Source organism: Trachurus trachurus, assembly GCF_905171665.1.
Source record: "Trachurus trachurus genome assembly, chromosome: 3".
Taxonomy (NCBI): Eukaryota; Metazoa; Chordata; class Actinopteri; order Carangiformes; family Carangidae; genus Trachurus; species Trachurus trachurus.
In genome coordinates this window covers 454,160-470,962 of record NC_139893.1, presented here as the reverse complement: position 1 = coordinate 470,962, position 16,803 = coordinate 454,160, and the positions used below count along the sequence as shown (strand labels likewise).

At 40.7% G+C, this 16,803-nt stretch overlaps 2 protein-coding genes across 2 annotated transcripts in view; one reads left to right on the top strand and one right to left on the bottom strand.

Annotated features, from left to right (window-relative positions):
• The first annotated feature begins 280 nt into the window (after window positions 1–280).
• The window catches only part of dtwd1 (DTW domain containing 1), a 376,654-nt gene continuing 360,131 nt past the window's right edge, over window positions 281–16,803 (top strand). Inside the window, exons 1-5 of the mRNA XM_083997305.1 lie at window positions 281–409; window positions 4,712–5,028; window positions 6,260–6,397; window positions 12,433–12,697; window positions 14,232–15,565. Of these exons, the coding sequence (XP_083853431.1) occupies window positions 4,774–5,028; window positions 6,260–6,397; window positions 12,433–12,697; window positions 14,232–14,461 (888 nt within the window). The 5' untranslated portion in view covers window positions 281–409; window positions 4,712–4,773 and the 3' untranslated portion in view covers window positions 14,462–15,565. The remainder of the gene's footprint in view (window positions 410–4,711; window positions 5,029–6,259; window positions 6,398–12,432; window positions 12,698–14,231; window positions 15,566–16,803) is intronic.
• The window catches only part of nnt2 (nicotinamide nucleotide transhydrogenase 2), a 47,828-nt gene continuing 46,557 nt past the window's right edge, over window positions 15,533–16,803 (bottom strand). The window contains exon 21 of the mRNA XM_083996720.1: window positions 15,533–15,796. Coding sequence (XP_083852846.1) covers window positions 15,650–15,796 — 147 coding nt within the window. The 3' untranslated portion in view covers window positions 15,533–15,649. The remainder of the gene's footprint in view (window positions 15,797–16,803) is intronic.

The following is a 16,803-nucleotide window of genomic DNA, read 5'->3' as shown; positions in this document are numbered from 1 at the left end:
TCAAATAAATTAATCTAATTAGATTTTTTAAGTAGGCTACCGTATTGTTTAATTGTTAAAAATATAAACTGTATATTCAGGTTATCTAACTTATAGCCTAGATAATTACTGTATTCAGGAATTCTTCTTTCTTCTTCCTAGGAAGTCATACTTCCCATGGACGAAACTCACCAAACTTTACAGAAACGTCCGAACCCATGATACCAGATTCACTCAGCTCCAAGGACTCCTCTCTCTCTCCTCTCGCTCAGTCAGACGCTGTTTCCGGTAGAGGACTTCCGGTGAGCATCTGTGTCTAAACAGTGAATATTCTGCTTTAACGGGACCAAAGATACTCTATTTACCGGGACCGACCGGAGGAACCGGAGCTTCCCGCTGCAGAGACCGACTGGGACCGAGCTGCTCTCCGGTCCTCAGAGAGTTTCCTCTGACTGTTAGCTGCTGCTGCTGCTGCTGCTGCTGCTGGGTGACTGGGGCTGGTACCAGGAGCTAACTGAGGCTAACAGCTAGCAGCTAACAGCTAACTGAGGCTCATAGACAGAGGCTAACAGCAGCTAACAGCAGCTAACTCATACAGTCTATGAGCTAACAGGAGCTAACAGGAGCTAACTCATACAGTCTATGAGCTAACTGGAGCTAACAGGAGCTAACTGAGCTGGCTGCAGGAACAGGTCAGTGTGTGTGTGTGTGTTCATCACTGTAGCGACACGTGTGTAAATGCAGCGTGTTCGACCGCAGTGAAGTTAGTTTGAAGTTGGATATTTGACAGACATTCGCTCCTTCTCAACACATACAAATATTACATGTGTTTAATGCAATAACAACAGGTGTGTGTCATAGAGGATAGATCTTCTGTCCTGTGGTGATTCTGAGTCAACATTGAGCTACAATGCTCATATTTACTGTATAAAATATATTAATAAATGTATATAACATAGTAAATGTGTTTAAATGCAATAAAAAGAGGTGTGTGTCATAGAGGAAGAGGAGGCTTAGCTCCACCATCCTGTGTTGGTTTTGAGTCAATAGGTCACATTAATTTTTTTATATATTTTATCCAGTAAATATGAGCGTTAGAGCTCAAAGTCACCACAGGATGGTAGATCTAAGCTGCTCTATGACACACACCTGTTTTTATTGCATTTAAACACATTTACTATTTTATATCAATTTTTAATATATTTTATACAGTAAATGAGCGTTAGAGCTCAATAACTCCCAGGTCATGTGACCTATTGAGGATGGTAGAGCTAAGCTGCTCTATGACACACAACTGTTGTTATTGCATTTAAACACATGTAATATCTTATATCAGTTTTTAATGTATTGAGAAGAAGCGAATGTCTGTCAAATAAAACTAACTTCACTGCGGTAACAGTAGTAGTGTTATAGTGATGAGTTCATCTCTGTCTCAGTCCCAGTCATCATCATAACAACCATGTGTCTTGATATTTACATTATTCCTCCTCAGCTACAAAGATAAAAGATGATTGGATGTAAAATCCAAACCATATTTAAAGGTATAGTACGTAGGAATTCCCCCCATCTAGCGGTGCGGTTGCATATCTGAACGTATTCTTGATGTTGCATTCAGGTGAAATGGGGCAGACGTCAGACAGACAACAGACGCTGCATGTAACAGGATAAACAAGCGTCTATGTAAACAAGTGGTCTGACAACATGTTGTCATGGTGATGTGGTATTGTTTTACCGTCTTTCTCTGGTGGAGTAAAACGACATCCGGTTGGTTTGCCGACGGCCGTCTGCCTGACTGCACCTGAATGCAACACCAGTGTTTCAGTACAGACATTATAATCCATGAAATAATTAATTATAGGTAGATCATGTTCCTAATAAACTGACATCAGGACTAGGGGTGTCACGATTTCGATTTTTTATCGAAATCGATCGAAATTACGTCATGATCTCGAGCATCGAAGTCAAAGAGAGGATCGACGACCTGATCATCAGGTCCATCACAGCACAGCAGCTGCAGCTCTGCCCCGCTGTCACATGACTCTCCGTATCAGTGCAATCTCGTTTACATTACATGAAGCCGACATCAGGAGAATAATGAGACACGACGGTAAATTAATGAAAATAAAATTATGATAATGTACAGATATAAATATATTTGTTTCAAAACCTTGGGGGCAATTTTGGCCCCTGGATCATGATTTTTGGGGGCATGTTACCTTTATATTGTAAATAAATTATTTAAATGTGACCATTAGTGCCTAATGTGATACATTATGGAAATGGCATCACTTATATGTAGCCCATCTTTTGAAATAAGATTTACTATACAAAATGTGATGAATAAAACCAGTGATCGTAGACTAGACTAGTCTGAAAATAGCATAGGCCTCTGTGCTGTAAGAAAAAGAAAAAAAAAATCGAGAATCGAATCGAATCGTGACCCTAATATCGAAAATCAAATCGAATCGAGGATTTGGAGAATCGTGACACCCCTAATCAGGACTAATTATTAAAAAACTAAAAAGTCATTTTCTAAATTGTTTGTATTTGTTTGAACCTCAAAATGATGGTATGTATGTATCCATCATATGGATGTAGCTCATTTATTTTTTTATTCTCTGTTTTCTTTGTGTTTATCTGGTCGATAGAGACTAAATTCGCTGTGTTGATGCTGTCGCGTCATGAAAACTCGACTGTGGTTTCAGGAAACATCAGTGGATTTTAGCATTAGTCGGGACGGGGACTAGCCTATAAATCTCTCTGCCCCCTAGCAGCAGCAGATCTATCTGCTCCGTAGGTGGGTCTAGAAACGAGCCATAGGAACTTTTTGAGTCTCCAACACCGTTTGTGTTGACCAATCACAGCGCTCGATCTGTTTAGAGAGTCGTTGGGCGGCTTAAAGGGATAGTTCACCCTAGAATGATATTTCGCTCATTATCTCCTCCCCCTCATGTGGACTAAGGGCTGGAAGAATTTCCAGAGTCCACCGTCCCTTCTCTGAGTTACAGGGGGTCTTGGCGTAGCAGTGCATTTCAATGCAACGGTTGCAAAGGGACACCAGAGCTCTTCGTAAAAAAACACACACAAAAAAACATCCAGATACCTCCATGATGCTCGTATGTAATGTCCGTCTTGTGCTGAAGCCCCAAATTGCGTAATTGTCCCGAAAAAAATTAAATAAGTCTATATTTTAAGCTTGTTTGTAGCGGAAGCTTCTCGAAGCTCCTCTTCCTGGTCCGTCCAAATCTCGCGTGATTCGCAGTAACCGCACTGACGCCGGCGCAAATCACGCGAGATTTGGATTGAAATGCACTGCGACGCCAAGACCCCCTGTAACTAAGAGAAGGGACGGTGGACTCTGATAATTCTTCCAGCCCTTAGTCAACATGAGGGTGAGTAGATAATGAGCGAAATATCATTCTAGGGTGAACTATCCCTTTAACGCCATGACGACGGTGAAAAACACGACAAGAAGATGGCTTTGGCAAAGGAATCGTTTGAATCGGCGTTGGCATCAACTTTGAAAGAATTCAACTTGTCATTTTCTTTAAAAGTTGAGCCAGAAACTGCACTGAAGTCGTTCATTTAGAAGAAGGATGTAAAGTTGAATCTAGCGACGTCATCCTGCTCTTTGCTCTGATTGGTCGTAGCGCTGCTACCCTATTGGTGCAGAGGCAGTTTGAAAGACAGCCTTCATCCCAAGGTCGACCGCTCGTTGACACACTAGACATTGTATTGTATTGTATTGAATTTTTCTGTGTAATTTATATAACCTTGTTTTCACTCCCCTCCCCCTTCCCCTTCAGGCTGCACTTGAAAATAAGAATTTTGTTCTTAATTTGCTCGCCTGGTTAAATAAAGGTTAAATAAAATAAAATAAAAATAAATACATAATGATATAGTCTGGCTTGTCAGGCTAGATGGGGACAGAATTCTGCACTTTCCTGGTACCGACCAAATTGAATGACTGATTGAATGACTATTTGATTATTTGAAAATCATTTCATTTCCCATCCCTCAAACATAAAATACTCTTAAAGGCTGAGGAGTTGTTATGTTGTTGAGAAATAATAAATATTCAAAAATGTTACTAAAATAACTTTAATACACTCACATAAACACAAAAAGTAGTGAAAACAGGTGCAGGTTCCCCTCATCCCTAATAAGCAGTGATCATTTCCCTTAAATGAACTGATCAACATGGCCAGAAAGAAAGTGAATGGTTTAATAATGATAATAATAATAATTCAGTGTCTGCCGGGAAAAACCGTCCAGAAAAGAAAAAGTAAAGTAAACAGCCAAGAAACAGAGATGATGAATGAGTGAAGCAGCAGCTGCAGTTAAAAACCTTTTGGACCTGCAAAGATTCAAACATGAAAATGCAGAAACGTTCAAACAGAAGTGAAGTCCATGCAGAGTCTCTTTCAGTTTGTTATTTTCATGTTATTTCTGTTATTTAGAATAAAACCCAGTCTGAGCCGACGCTGCAGCGGCCGCGTGTCCTTATAAGACTGAAACCAGCAGCTTCGTCTTCTCATCGCAGCTTTTTAAACTCCAACGGTCCAACATCTCACCACAGAAAAATGTGATATTTATATTCATAACGTGACCTCGGGGCTTCTTTTAATGGCTTTTCCACATTATTGCCTCTTTTCTCTCTGAGCTTCATGTAAATGTTGGATTACGGCTGTCTGCTGACATTTACATCTTTGTGTTTGTTGTCGTCGTTCAGCTATGAATGCGCGGCGGCGGCCCACGCTCTCACCAGCCAACGTTTAAAGAGCGAGCAGCAGCATGAGCGACTTGGACCCCGACCAGCGACTCCATCCCAGCGGTTGCCGGGACAACACAACAGTCCCCGGTGATGATGATCCGTCAGTCAAGCTGCCGCTCCTCGGCCTGCAGCTGGCCTCGCACGGCGCGCTGCAGGCGGCGCAGCAGAGGGGCCGAGTGAAGTGCTCCACGTGTGGAGGGTCCAGGATGTTTTTCTGCTACACGTGCTGCTCCTTAGTGGGTGCCCTAACCCCGCAAGAAATCCCCCTCATCAAGGTCAGTCAGGGGTCGGGGCTCACTGACGGTTCTGTAACATCTAATGTGGTGGAGAAAAAAGAAAAGAAGGGAAATCTTGTCTTTTATGGAGGATTTATGACACAGTGGCTGTATTCAAAATCACATCGGTTGTGTCCGAAACCACTCCCTCATTCCCTCCTCCCTACTCACTATATAGTGAATTCAATATAGTGACTCACTGGTAAAAAAAAACACTCTCTGACACTACTCCGCCGCACAGTTAATGACGTATTACGTCGCGTAATTAAAACGTTCCGACCGTGATCGTAATGGCCAGTGTAGGTACCATGGATACAACCATGGTAACGGCCGGTGTAGGTACCATGGATACAACCATGGTAACGGCCGGTGTAGCATAGACCTACGGGTGTATAGGTACCAACATAAAAAGAGAAGTAAAGCAATATATTAAGCGGTAATATATTTAAGCATCAAAGATGTTCAATCAAACCCACATAGTTTGAAACAACGTTCACAACAACGTGTCACAACTAAGCATAAAGTCCACTAGCTTAATGCTAACGTATAATGTAAAACACCATAGACGGGCTAACAGAAATTAGCCTCGCTATCCAGAGTCTGTGGTCAGTTTATAACGCTTGTTAGGAAATTTACTCCGACGTTTGTTGTGGGAGTCTGTGGAAGCCGCGACCGGACAACTATGGCAGCTGGACACATTTATTGAGGCTGCTGCACTACTGCATTTATTTGGTAGCTACACCGGTCACTACTGCATTTATTTGGTAGCTACACCGGTCACTACTGCATTTATTTGGTAGCTACACCGGTCACTACTGCATTTATTTGGTAGCTACACCGGTCACTACTTCATTTATTTGGTAGCTACACCGGTCACTACTTCATTTATTTGGTAGCTACACCGGTCACTACTGCATTTATTTGGTAACTACACCGGTCACTACTGCATTTATTTGGTAGCTACACCGGTCACTACTTCATTTATTTGGTAACTACACCGGTCACTACTGCATTTATTTGGTAGCTACATCGGTCACTACTGCATTTATTTGGTAGCTACACCGGTCGCTACTTGCTACTAAATGTAGCGCGTTACTACCCACCTCTGCTACTAACGCAGTATCCATAAAACAGTACATACTAACGCAGTATGTAGTAGTAGTAGTAGTAGTATGCGGTTTGTAAAACAGTCAGTGTCATGTTTTGTTTGTGTTGTTTGTTTTGTGATCAGCTTCCTGTGAAGATCGACATCATCAAACATCCCAACGAGACGGACGGGAAGAGCACGGCCGTCCACGCCAAGATCCTGGCGCCCGGCGACGTCACCATCTACACCTACCCCTGCATCCCAGAATACCACAAGGACAAGGTTGGTGTGTCTGTTTGCACTTTAAAATATTACAAACAAGGAGTATATATCACATGGAAGAAAGTATATATACAATAGATTATATATGATAAACTACAATGAATCAGTGCTGGAGAGGTTAGAAACCCTAGCAGGGCTTATCCAGAACCTCACCATAATGTATCTTATCGAAATAAAATAACAAATGAATTAATGAGAGAGAAAAAAAAAATTAAAACAAAATAACCAAAATAGTAATTAAGCAATGGCTCAAGAGATAAATTGAAATAAATCAAAAGAATCGAGAGAATGAAACAAAAGATGAATTACAATGGCAACTGTTAAAAATAAAAAAGTTAGAGCTCGGAGGTTCAGCAGCGTCTCTCTGTGAAGCTCTTTACGGATCTAACTGATGAGCAGTTCAAGTTATTCCATTCATGGTTTACAGACATTAAATAACTACATACATAACAAGGTCAAGGTCAGGTTTATTTATACTAGAGAACCTTATAAACAACCAACCAAAGATTGACCAAGGTGCTTTACATAAAATTAATAACAATAAAATTAGGGCTGTCAAACGATTAATTTTTCTAATCGCGATTAATCGCATTTTTTCCATAGTTAACTCGCGATTAATCTCTATTAAAAATATTATATATGGCGCTTTGGACATTCAACACTCCAAAGTGTTGAAAGTCCAAGCCAAAGTGTTATAATCTCTAGACAAGCAACTTTTAGACCAGACCTAGTAGGCCTACCTAATCATAACACATGATGCATGAAACTCACACAGAATTGAAACGAATCTGCATCCAGTGGAAATTGCCTGTTACTTTGCTACACCTCTGCCTGGCCATGTGCATTTGTTGACAACAGAAGCCGTCAAAAAATCAATGGATGGAGCTGTGGATATATGTTAGACTGTGTATATTTGTGTAGCAACCAACTTGAAGGTGCCTTACCGCCACCTACTGGACTGGAGGTCCCACACTCCAGTCCTCCAGTCCAGCAGACAGAGGACAAAATGGGCCGCGATTAACAGCGATTAAAAAAATGTAATGCGTTATTTTTTTTAATTAATCGCATCGCGATTAACGCGTTAAAGCAGAAGTGAGTGATATATTTGTGTTAATATCAGTCTTAAATAGTTATATCTTCCGACAGCAATCACTTCTATAGAGTGTTTGGTCTGAAACACGGGTCTGTCAGTCACTCTGCTCTGCTCTGAGCCGAGGAGAAAACATTTCTCGTATCCTACAGTTTTTATCCAATGAGGAGAGAGAACGGCATGCAGGGCTGTGTGTGCAGCCAAGGAACGCCGTGAATGTGGTGACGTAGCGACGAGGACTGTTATGGTGCGTTCAAGGAAACTCGTATTTTTCCGAACTGTGAAGTGGTACCAGTTTGATCTGGTACGAGTTCACGGGTCAGAAGTTACGAGTGGCCGTTATAGTGACTTTCACCGGTAAAACAGGTCGGAGAAACACGAGTGGGTTGCCTGGAACGCTACAAAGTCGTAAGTTGTGACTTGAAGCTGTAATTTACGATTTCAAAAGCCTGCCTGGAACGCAGCATTAGCGAAAACGACCGGACCACTCACTTCTGCTTTAACTCTGACAGCCCTAAATAAAAAATACAATGACACATAAAAAAAAAAAACACAATTTCAGCAATGACAGAGTTAAAGCAGATATCAGCTTCACGGCCGTTTCGGCTAATGCTGCGTTCAAGGCAGGCTTTTGAAACCGTAAGTTACAGCTTCAAGTCACAACTACGACTTGGTAGCGTTCCAGGTAACCCGTAGCTCGTGTTTTTACCATCCTGTTGTCTGTGAAAGTTCCCTATAACGGCCACTCGTAACTTCCGACCCGTGAACTCGTACCAGATCGAACTGGTATGACTTCACAGGAAGGAAAAACACAAAGTACGAGTTTCTTTGAACGCACCATGAGTTAGCAGCCCCCGCCCTTGTCAGGCATCAATTGGTCCTCGTGCTACGTCACCACATTCACGCGCATCCCTTGGCTGCACACACAGCCCTTCATGCCGTTCTCTCTCCTCATTGGATAACACTTGTATCCCACAAGGAAAATTTTCTCCTCGGGTTACAGCAGAGCAGAGTGACGGAGAGACTCGTGTTTAGGCTGAAATACTTCATGTAAGTGATTGCTGACGGAAAATAGGACTATTTAGGACTTATATTAACAAAAACATTCCACTGATATCTGCTTTAAATACAGATTTATTCATTCACCACACAAAGGTCTGAAAACCTGGGAGGAAAAATGTGTTTTCAGAGAGGATGAAGAAAAACTTATGATACCTGCTCCTTTCTATAGTTATAATTACATTAGCTTAGCATTAACACCAACACTCAACGCTCACTGTTTCAGAGAATTAAAGACGAGGAAACGTATTAGCAATGAACACAACTCATCTATCTTTTCTTTTTCTCTTTCTCCTTCTTTTTCCTTGGCACTTCTTTTTTCTTTTTTTAAACATCTTAAACTGAGATCTGCTTGTACAACTTCTCAGTCCCTTGTTTTGTGAATGCCATAGTTTTACACCTGCAACAGAAATACACATTTGTTTTAAAGTTAACCTTTCAAATGTACAGTATGTTTAAAATCGAGCTTTAATCTGTCATCCTCTTCCTCCAGCTTGAACAAGTCCTTTTCTTTGCTTTAAACATTATTTTTAAGGTCTGAAGATCTTTTAGATCGACCACTTTCAATAAACCTGAAGAAAAACACTGCAAAAACTCAAAAATCTTACCAAGAATATTTGTCTTATTTCTAGTCAAAACGAATCTAATTATACTTAAAATAAGACTCATCACATTAAAAGCAGCTTGTTTTTAGACACTTTTTACTTCTTTCAAGCAGATTTTCACTTGAAATAAGTAGAAAAATCTGATAGTGGAGCAAGTTTTTCTTTCTTATTACAAACACAAAAAACTTGCTTTCACTGGCAGATTTTTCTACTTATTTCAAGTGAAAATTAGTTTGAAACAAGTGAAAATGATCTAAAAAGTTAATTTGTAGGTGATGAGTCTTATTCTAAGTGGAAAGAGATTAGTTTTGACTAGAAATGAGACATTTTGACAAGAAATAAGACAAATATTCTTGGAAAGATGTAGAGTTTTTACAGTGTAATAACCGTTTCCTCCCTTATGAATGACTCTTACTGCTCTTCTCTGCAGCAGATAAGTGATTATCCAGACTAATCGATTAACTATTGAATCTGTGGAGTTAAAAGACAAACAGTGAACCTGTCAGTTAGATTTCTCTGCAGCTCAAGGAAACATGAAAACATTCGTTAAACCACCCCTGTCATATTAGTTTTATTCATTTATATTTCATGTCATTTGAGTCATTTGATCCAGTGAGAAACACACACAGCTGTATTTGTTGTCATGTACACACTGATCCACTGATCCTCCATGACTGAAGCTGTAATGACTTTATACTTTATACTTTCTACCAGCCGGTCTGTCGCTCTATCCTCATGATTAATGCCTGACAAGTTCACATTTCACAGCACAGTCTCAGTAATGGGACACAGACCGGCTGCCTCATGTTTATTACCTCTGACAGTTTCACTTCTTCTTGTCTCTTCTCTTCTCTTCAACTTCATCTTCTTTCTTTTCCTTCTATCAAACTGCATTTGTCTCTCCGTGAGTTCCCCGGCTCATCCAGACTGTAGAAATAATAACATGTTGTAATGAAATCACTTCTCCTTTTGTCTTGTCTAGGTCACCGTTATAGATAGAAATAGTCACGGTGTTACGATTATCACGATTATTATGCATTAATTAATTAATTTCACAACACTATGAATGTGTAAAAATCAAATATAGTCTAAATAATTACAAAGCCGATTATTTACACAAAATATTTTAAGTGTCTATTACCAATTATATTCCTCAGGGGAATTAACTGTCATCTTTACCACGTGTTTAAAGCAGAAGTGAGTGATCCGGTGGTTTTGGCTAATGCTGCGTTCCAGGCAGGCTTTTGAAATCGTAAATTACAGCTTCAAGTCACAACTTACGACTTTGTAGCGTTCCAGGCAACCCACTCGTGTTTTTCCGACCTGTTTTACCGGTGAAAGTCACTATAACGGCCACTCGTAACTTCTGACCCGTGAACTCGTACCAGATCGAACTGGTCACTTCACGGTCGGAAAAATACGAGTTTCCTTGAACGCACCATAACAGTCCTCGTCCCTACGTCACCACATTCACGGCGTTCCTTGGCTGCACACACAGCCCTGCATGCCGTTCTCTCTCCTCATTGGATAAAAACTGTAGGATACGATAAATGTTTTCTCTTCGGCTCAGAGCAGAGCAGAGTGACTGACAGACCCGTGTTTCAGACCAAACACTCTATAGAAGTGATTGCTGTCGGAAGATACAACTATTTAAGACTTATATTAACACAAATATATCACTTACTTCTGCTTTAAGTTTATTTTAATCTTTTTTTTAAACTCTGGCGCCACATTCATCTGTCAAGATGTTCTGACATCATCTTTTTTGGAAAGTGGCGGTATTCAGGAATCTTTGTGATAAATGAATTGTGGCCGTGGTCTTTTTACTTCTTTCTTTCTCTTTCTGTATTTCTTTCTATCTACCTCGTCTCTCTGTCTTAATACTTCTTTCTTTCTCTCTCTTTTTTCTTTCTTTCTACCCTCTCTGTGTCTTTTTACTTCTTTCTTTCTTTCTACCCCTCTCTATCGCTATCTATGTACCTCTTTCTATCTATCCATCCCTCTCTCTGTCTCTTTCTTTCTTTCTACCTACCCCATATCTGTATACTTCATTCTATAATCCTCCTTTCTTCTTTCTCTTTCTTACTTTCTTTCTTGCTACCCCTCTCTCTCTATCTATCTCTTTCTATCTACCCATCCTCCTTTCTTTCTCTCTTTCTTACTTTCTTTCTACCTCTCTCTCTCTCTCTCTCTCTCTCTCTCTCTCTCTCTATCTATCTATCTATCGTTCTATCTATCTATCCATCCCTCTTTCTTTCTTTCTTTCTTTCTTTCTTTCTTTCTTTCTTTCTCTCTTTCTTTCTACCTCTCTCTATCTCTTTCTATCTATCCATCCTCCTTTCTTTCTCTCTTTCTTACTTTCTTTCTACCCCTCTCTCTCTCTCTCTCTCTCTATCTATCTATCTATCTATCTATCTATCGTTCTATCGTTCTATCTATCGTTCTATCTATCTATCTATCTATCTATCGTTCTATCTATCTATCTATCTATCTATCTATCTATCTATCGTTCTATCTATCTATCTATCTATCTATCTATCTATCTATCTATCGTTCTATCTATCTATCTATCGTTCTATCTATCGTTCTATCTATCTATCGTTCTATCTATCTATCCATCCCCCTTTCTTTCTTTCTTTCTTTCTCTCTCTCTTTCTTACTTTCTTTCTACCTCTCTCTATCTCTTTCTATCTATCCAAAAAAAAATTTGAAAAAAAAATTGTGGCGTTTTAATACCTCAATTAAGTGAAAGCTAAGTAATTTAATTTAATTTAATGAAAAATATCTGATACAGGATATAAATCCTTTACATCAGACTCAAATAAATAACAACATACAAAAATTAAACACAAATATACCAACTCATACATAATCACTAAAATACATATAACAAAATAATCCCCAAAAATCTCATGAAAACTACAAGAGAAAAACAAAAACAAGTAAGAGAAACAAACAAACACAAAACAAAATAATTCCTCCCCTTGCCCTGTAATTATATAAAAAGTCCTTGTTTGACCAACATTGATCGAGTATATTTTTGAAAAGAGTTCACTGACGGAGCCTGTACTACGTCCTCAGGAAGCTCGTTCCACACTCTTACAGCTCTGAGTGCAAAAAAATATTTTCTTTTGTCACAACGATACCTTTTTAATGGTGACGTCCCTAGTGTTGTAGTTTTGGTTTGGTCGATGGTTGAGTGGCTCTGTGTTGTCTACCCCCCCCCTGTATTTTTACTTCTTTCTATCTATCCATCCTCCTTTCTCCCCCCCCCCCTCCAGACGGTGCTGGTGTTCCCCGGTCCCGACGCCGTCTCGGTTCAGGACATGATGCAACATCTGATCGACCGGTCGAACGACTCTGACCAACGCCGCGTCAAGAGGCTGAAACGTGAGAAACAACACGGCACCGAGGAGGAGGAGGAGGAGGAGAAGAACCCCTCGGGGGGGTCGGGGGGGCCGGGGGGGCTTCCCCTCCACAGGGTCGTCTTCATCGACAGCACCTGGAACCAGACCAACAAGATCAGCACTGACGAGAGGCTGCAAGGTAAAAAACACCAGGTGTTCCTCATCACCTCACCCAGGGCTGGGACAAAAACATCGCAATTCTCATTTAATACCATTCAGAATCGATAATAAAATGTCCCAAAATCAATTTAAAAAAATAAAAAAAATGAAACAAATCTGCTGCTGTCGGCCCCCATCTCCTTAGAATTTAAAAGGCAGCGTGTTTAACTGCACTATTGTTTTAAATAAAGAGGCACTTTTAATTTAGGTACTTAAAGAGCAACTAAACCCCTCAGTTTTGGATGACGTGCTCTAAGCTGGAAATTCAAAAAATGCCTTGATTATGGGCGGAGCTCCAGGAGCACTCTCCGACCCCCCCTCCCCCTGCACCCCATTCACACCCTCGAAATCACACAAAAGAGAAAAAAAAGTAATAAACACACATCGACACTTCTGCTAGCGCTAAGGAGCGACTCTAACAGCACTAGAAGCGCGGACACTACGTGACACAGCATCTACAGCCGATCCGCCGGCTCGTTAACGGCTCGTTAGCGCCGGCCGCACTAACGATTCCCATCCAGGCAGCTGTTAGCAGCCGTTAGCCGCAGCAGAGCACCAGTGCTGATTGGCCGGGGAGCTGGTGGCCCAAAACGTCATCGTCATCAGCCTCCATCTCAGCCAATAGAAAAATTTCAACCCATAGAGGGCAGTCACTCTTACATTTTTACTACAAAATACACCAAATTGAAATATTTTGACTAAAATGTCAAAAGTTGGACCAGAATCAATTGACAACACTACTTCATACCCAAATATATTTGTTTTCAGCAGGAAAAAGTGGTTTAGGGGTTTAGTTGCTCTTTAAACAATATGTGATGTTGCTTTTATGCAACAGTTTCAACAATTCCACCTCAGCATGGATAAATGTTTAAAACTCAATAAATGTGAAAAAGACACTTGAGTCGTTCTGTCTTGTAAAGCAGACTGGAGTAGATCATGAGGATCCTTTCACACCGACAGACTGAAGCAGAAATCATTAGGAATCTAATCGTTTTGACTCGAAAATCCATTTTGGATCGGATTGTAGCCCCAAAACTCAGAATCTAATCAAATAAAAAAAAGTGTCATTTAAAATTGTATTAACTTATGTATCTCAAGATGAAAAATAGACAGATGAAGGGGATTCATTTAAAAAGGAAATAAAAAAGATTATACGTACCCAAATATGTATATACTCTTCAAAAGTAAAAAAAAAAAAAACACAGCACGCTAAACTATTATTTTGACGGTTTTACACTTCACTTCCGCTTCCGGTCTGTCCGCCGTCATATCATATTCATAAAAAAAAGAAACAAAAAACGACAAAATGAATTTGCAAAAAACAAATTTCGGCCGTTATTTGGTTTTGGTTTTTTCGTTTTCTCGTTTTTTATGCTGAAAAAATGTTATGCTGAAAAAAGGAAAAAGGGGTGCTGTTTCCGTTTTTCCGTTTTCCTGTCGAAACGAAAAAACGGATTATACTTTTATACCCGGACCTAATCCCACCCCTAACGGCTTCTCCTCCTCCTCGTCAGATTTGCTGCAGGTGGAGCTGAAGACGAGGAAAACGTGTTTCTGGCGCCACCAGAAGGGGAAACCAGACACCTACCTGGCCACCATCGAGGCCATCTACTACTTCCTGAAGGACTTCCACCAGCTCTGCCTGGGCCGGGAATACCACGGGGAATACGACAACCTGCTGTTCTTCTACTCCTTCCTGCACGCCGTCGTCAACAAGGCCAAAATATCTGCAGGGAAATGCTGAAGACAAATGATGTTTTTGTGTTTTTGTTTTTTAATTGGCTCCAATGAACTGGATTCACAAGCAGCTTTATGACGTTTTATTTTGAAAGGGACACGATGACTTCTGGTGAATCATGGATGTGGGATGTCACCATTACTTGCTTTCACAATTAATCGCCGTATTAAACGCCACAATTAATTTATCACAAAGATTCCTAAATACCCTCACTTTCCAAAAAAAGATGATGTCAGAACCATCTTGACAAATGTGTTGCCAAAGTAATGAAGGTAAATGCACAGATACTGTTCCATTTACCCAATACAACATTGAATCGGTAGGAATTAAAAAGTTTGTGTGTCATTTGTAACAAAAAAAACGATTAAAATAGACTTAAACATTTGGTAAAGATGACAGTTAATTCCCCTGGGGAATTATATAATTGGTCCTTTTATTAATAGAGTATTTGGTGATTATTTAGACTATATTTGATTTTACACATTATTAATAGTGTTGTGAAATTAATTAATGCATAATAATCGTGATTATTTCTCTGACAATAATCGTACCAAGAAAATCTATAATGGTGACATCCCTATCATGGATGTTTGATGTTTGAGTAATAAAAAGGAATATGACAGAGGGACTGGGATGTTTCCATGAAATATTTTTATTTACAAATCAATGCACATTTCTTTAATTTATTCATTCACGTCCCTTATTTTGAAAAACAAAACAAAAACAGCCATAGACCAGAGCGGCATCTCTATGCAAATGAGAATGACTGATGCATCCTGGGTAATTTAGGGGCAGCGCCCGGCATTTTTAAATTGCACTCAGTGGCTTTTTGTGTTTTGATGGAGCGTAGACTAACTAACAATTTGAATGTTTTATTTTTTGTTTCTTTTGTAGCACTATGTCTCATAATTATTTTGACACCCTCTTTGAAACCCACCGTTCACACTATCTTGAAAAATTACAATGAATGAATCTAGCGGTATGCTCCTTTAGCCTCCCACAGTGATCAATGACTCCACACAGTGGCCAGAAATGTCTGACCCAGACATCTACACGTATTTGGTGGAATCACCGGGGAGGTTTTGGCTCAGTGTTGTCTGTAAATAGCCTGTTAAATTACCCAGGATGCATCAGTCATTCTCATTTGCATAAAGATGGCGCTCTGGTCCATGTGTTGAGCTCGGCGCCACAGCATCAGTAGTAGACCTCTCTGATCTTGCCCTGCAGGCCGTCACACGTCTTCTTGGCGTCGCCCAGCAGCATGGACGTGTTGGGTTTGTAGAAGATGGGGTTGTCCACGGCCGCGTAGCCGACACCCAGAGTCCTCTTCATCACGATCACCTGCAGAGAGAGAGGGATGTGAGACGTTACCATGGAGATATCAAACACTAGAAAACGTACGCACACCTCTAGAGAGTCTCCTCTACGTTACCACGGAGATATCAAACACTAGAAACGTACGCACACCTCTAGAGAGTTTCCTCTACGTTACCACGGAGATATCAAACACTAGAAACGTACGCACACCTCTAGAGACTTTCCTCTACGTTACCACGGAGATATCAAACACTAGAAACGTACGCACACCTCTAGAGACTTTCCTCTACGTTACCACGGAGATATCAAACACTGAAAACGTACGCACACCTCTAGAGACTTTCCTCTACGTTACCACGGAGATATCAAACACTGAAAACGTACGCACACCTCTAGAGACTTTCCTCTACGTTACCGCGGAGATATCAAACACTGAAAACATACGCACACCTCTAGAGACTTTCCTCTACGTTACCGCGGAGATATCAAACACTGAAAACATACGCACACCTCTAGAGACTTTCCTCTACGTTACCGCGGAGATATCAAAAACCGAAAACGTATGCACACCTCTAGAGACTTTCCTCTGCGTTACCATGCCCGTTAGATCGCCGTCATCACCGGCGATAACGGGGGTACAGCTGTAGGCTACTCTTTAGAAAAAAGAAAAGAAAAGAGAGAGGGGGGGGGGGCGTACTCTTTCGCGGCTATTTCCGGAACGGAGAATGATAGCGACGTAATTCTTTTTTTAATGAAAGCAGGACACTTCAGCCTTTACATTGATCCCATCGGTGTGTTTGTAGCTTTTACCCAGAAGCCGAGCAGTCAAGCCATGACAGGCTAAACTCCAGGGAAAGCTGTGAGCGGTCACACGAGCGGCCAAAGATCGTTTATTTACATCAAGATGCTGCTCTGTTGTTGCCGTGAGTGATAAAAAAAATGATTTGCTACGCTGGTTCATGCAGCTGCGCGTGAGTTTTCCTCTGTAGGCCTACACACATTCACCCGCGTACCCACCCGCGGTCATTTGA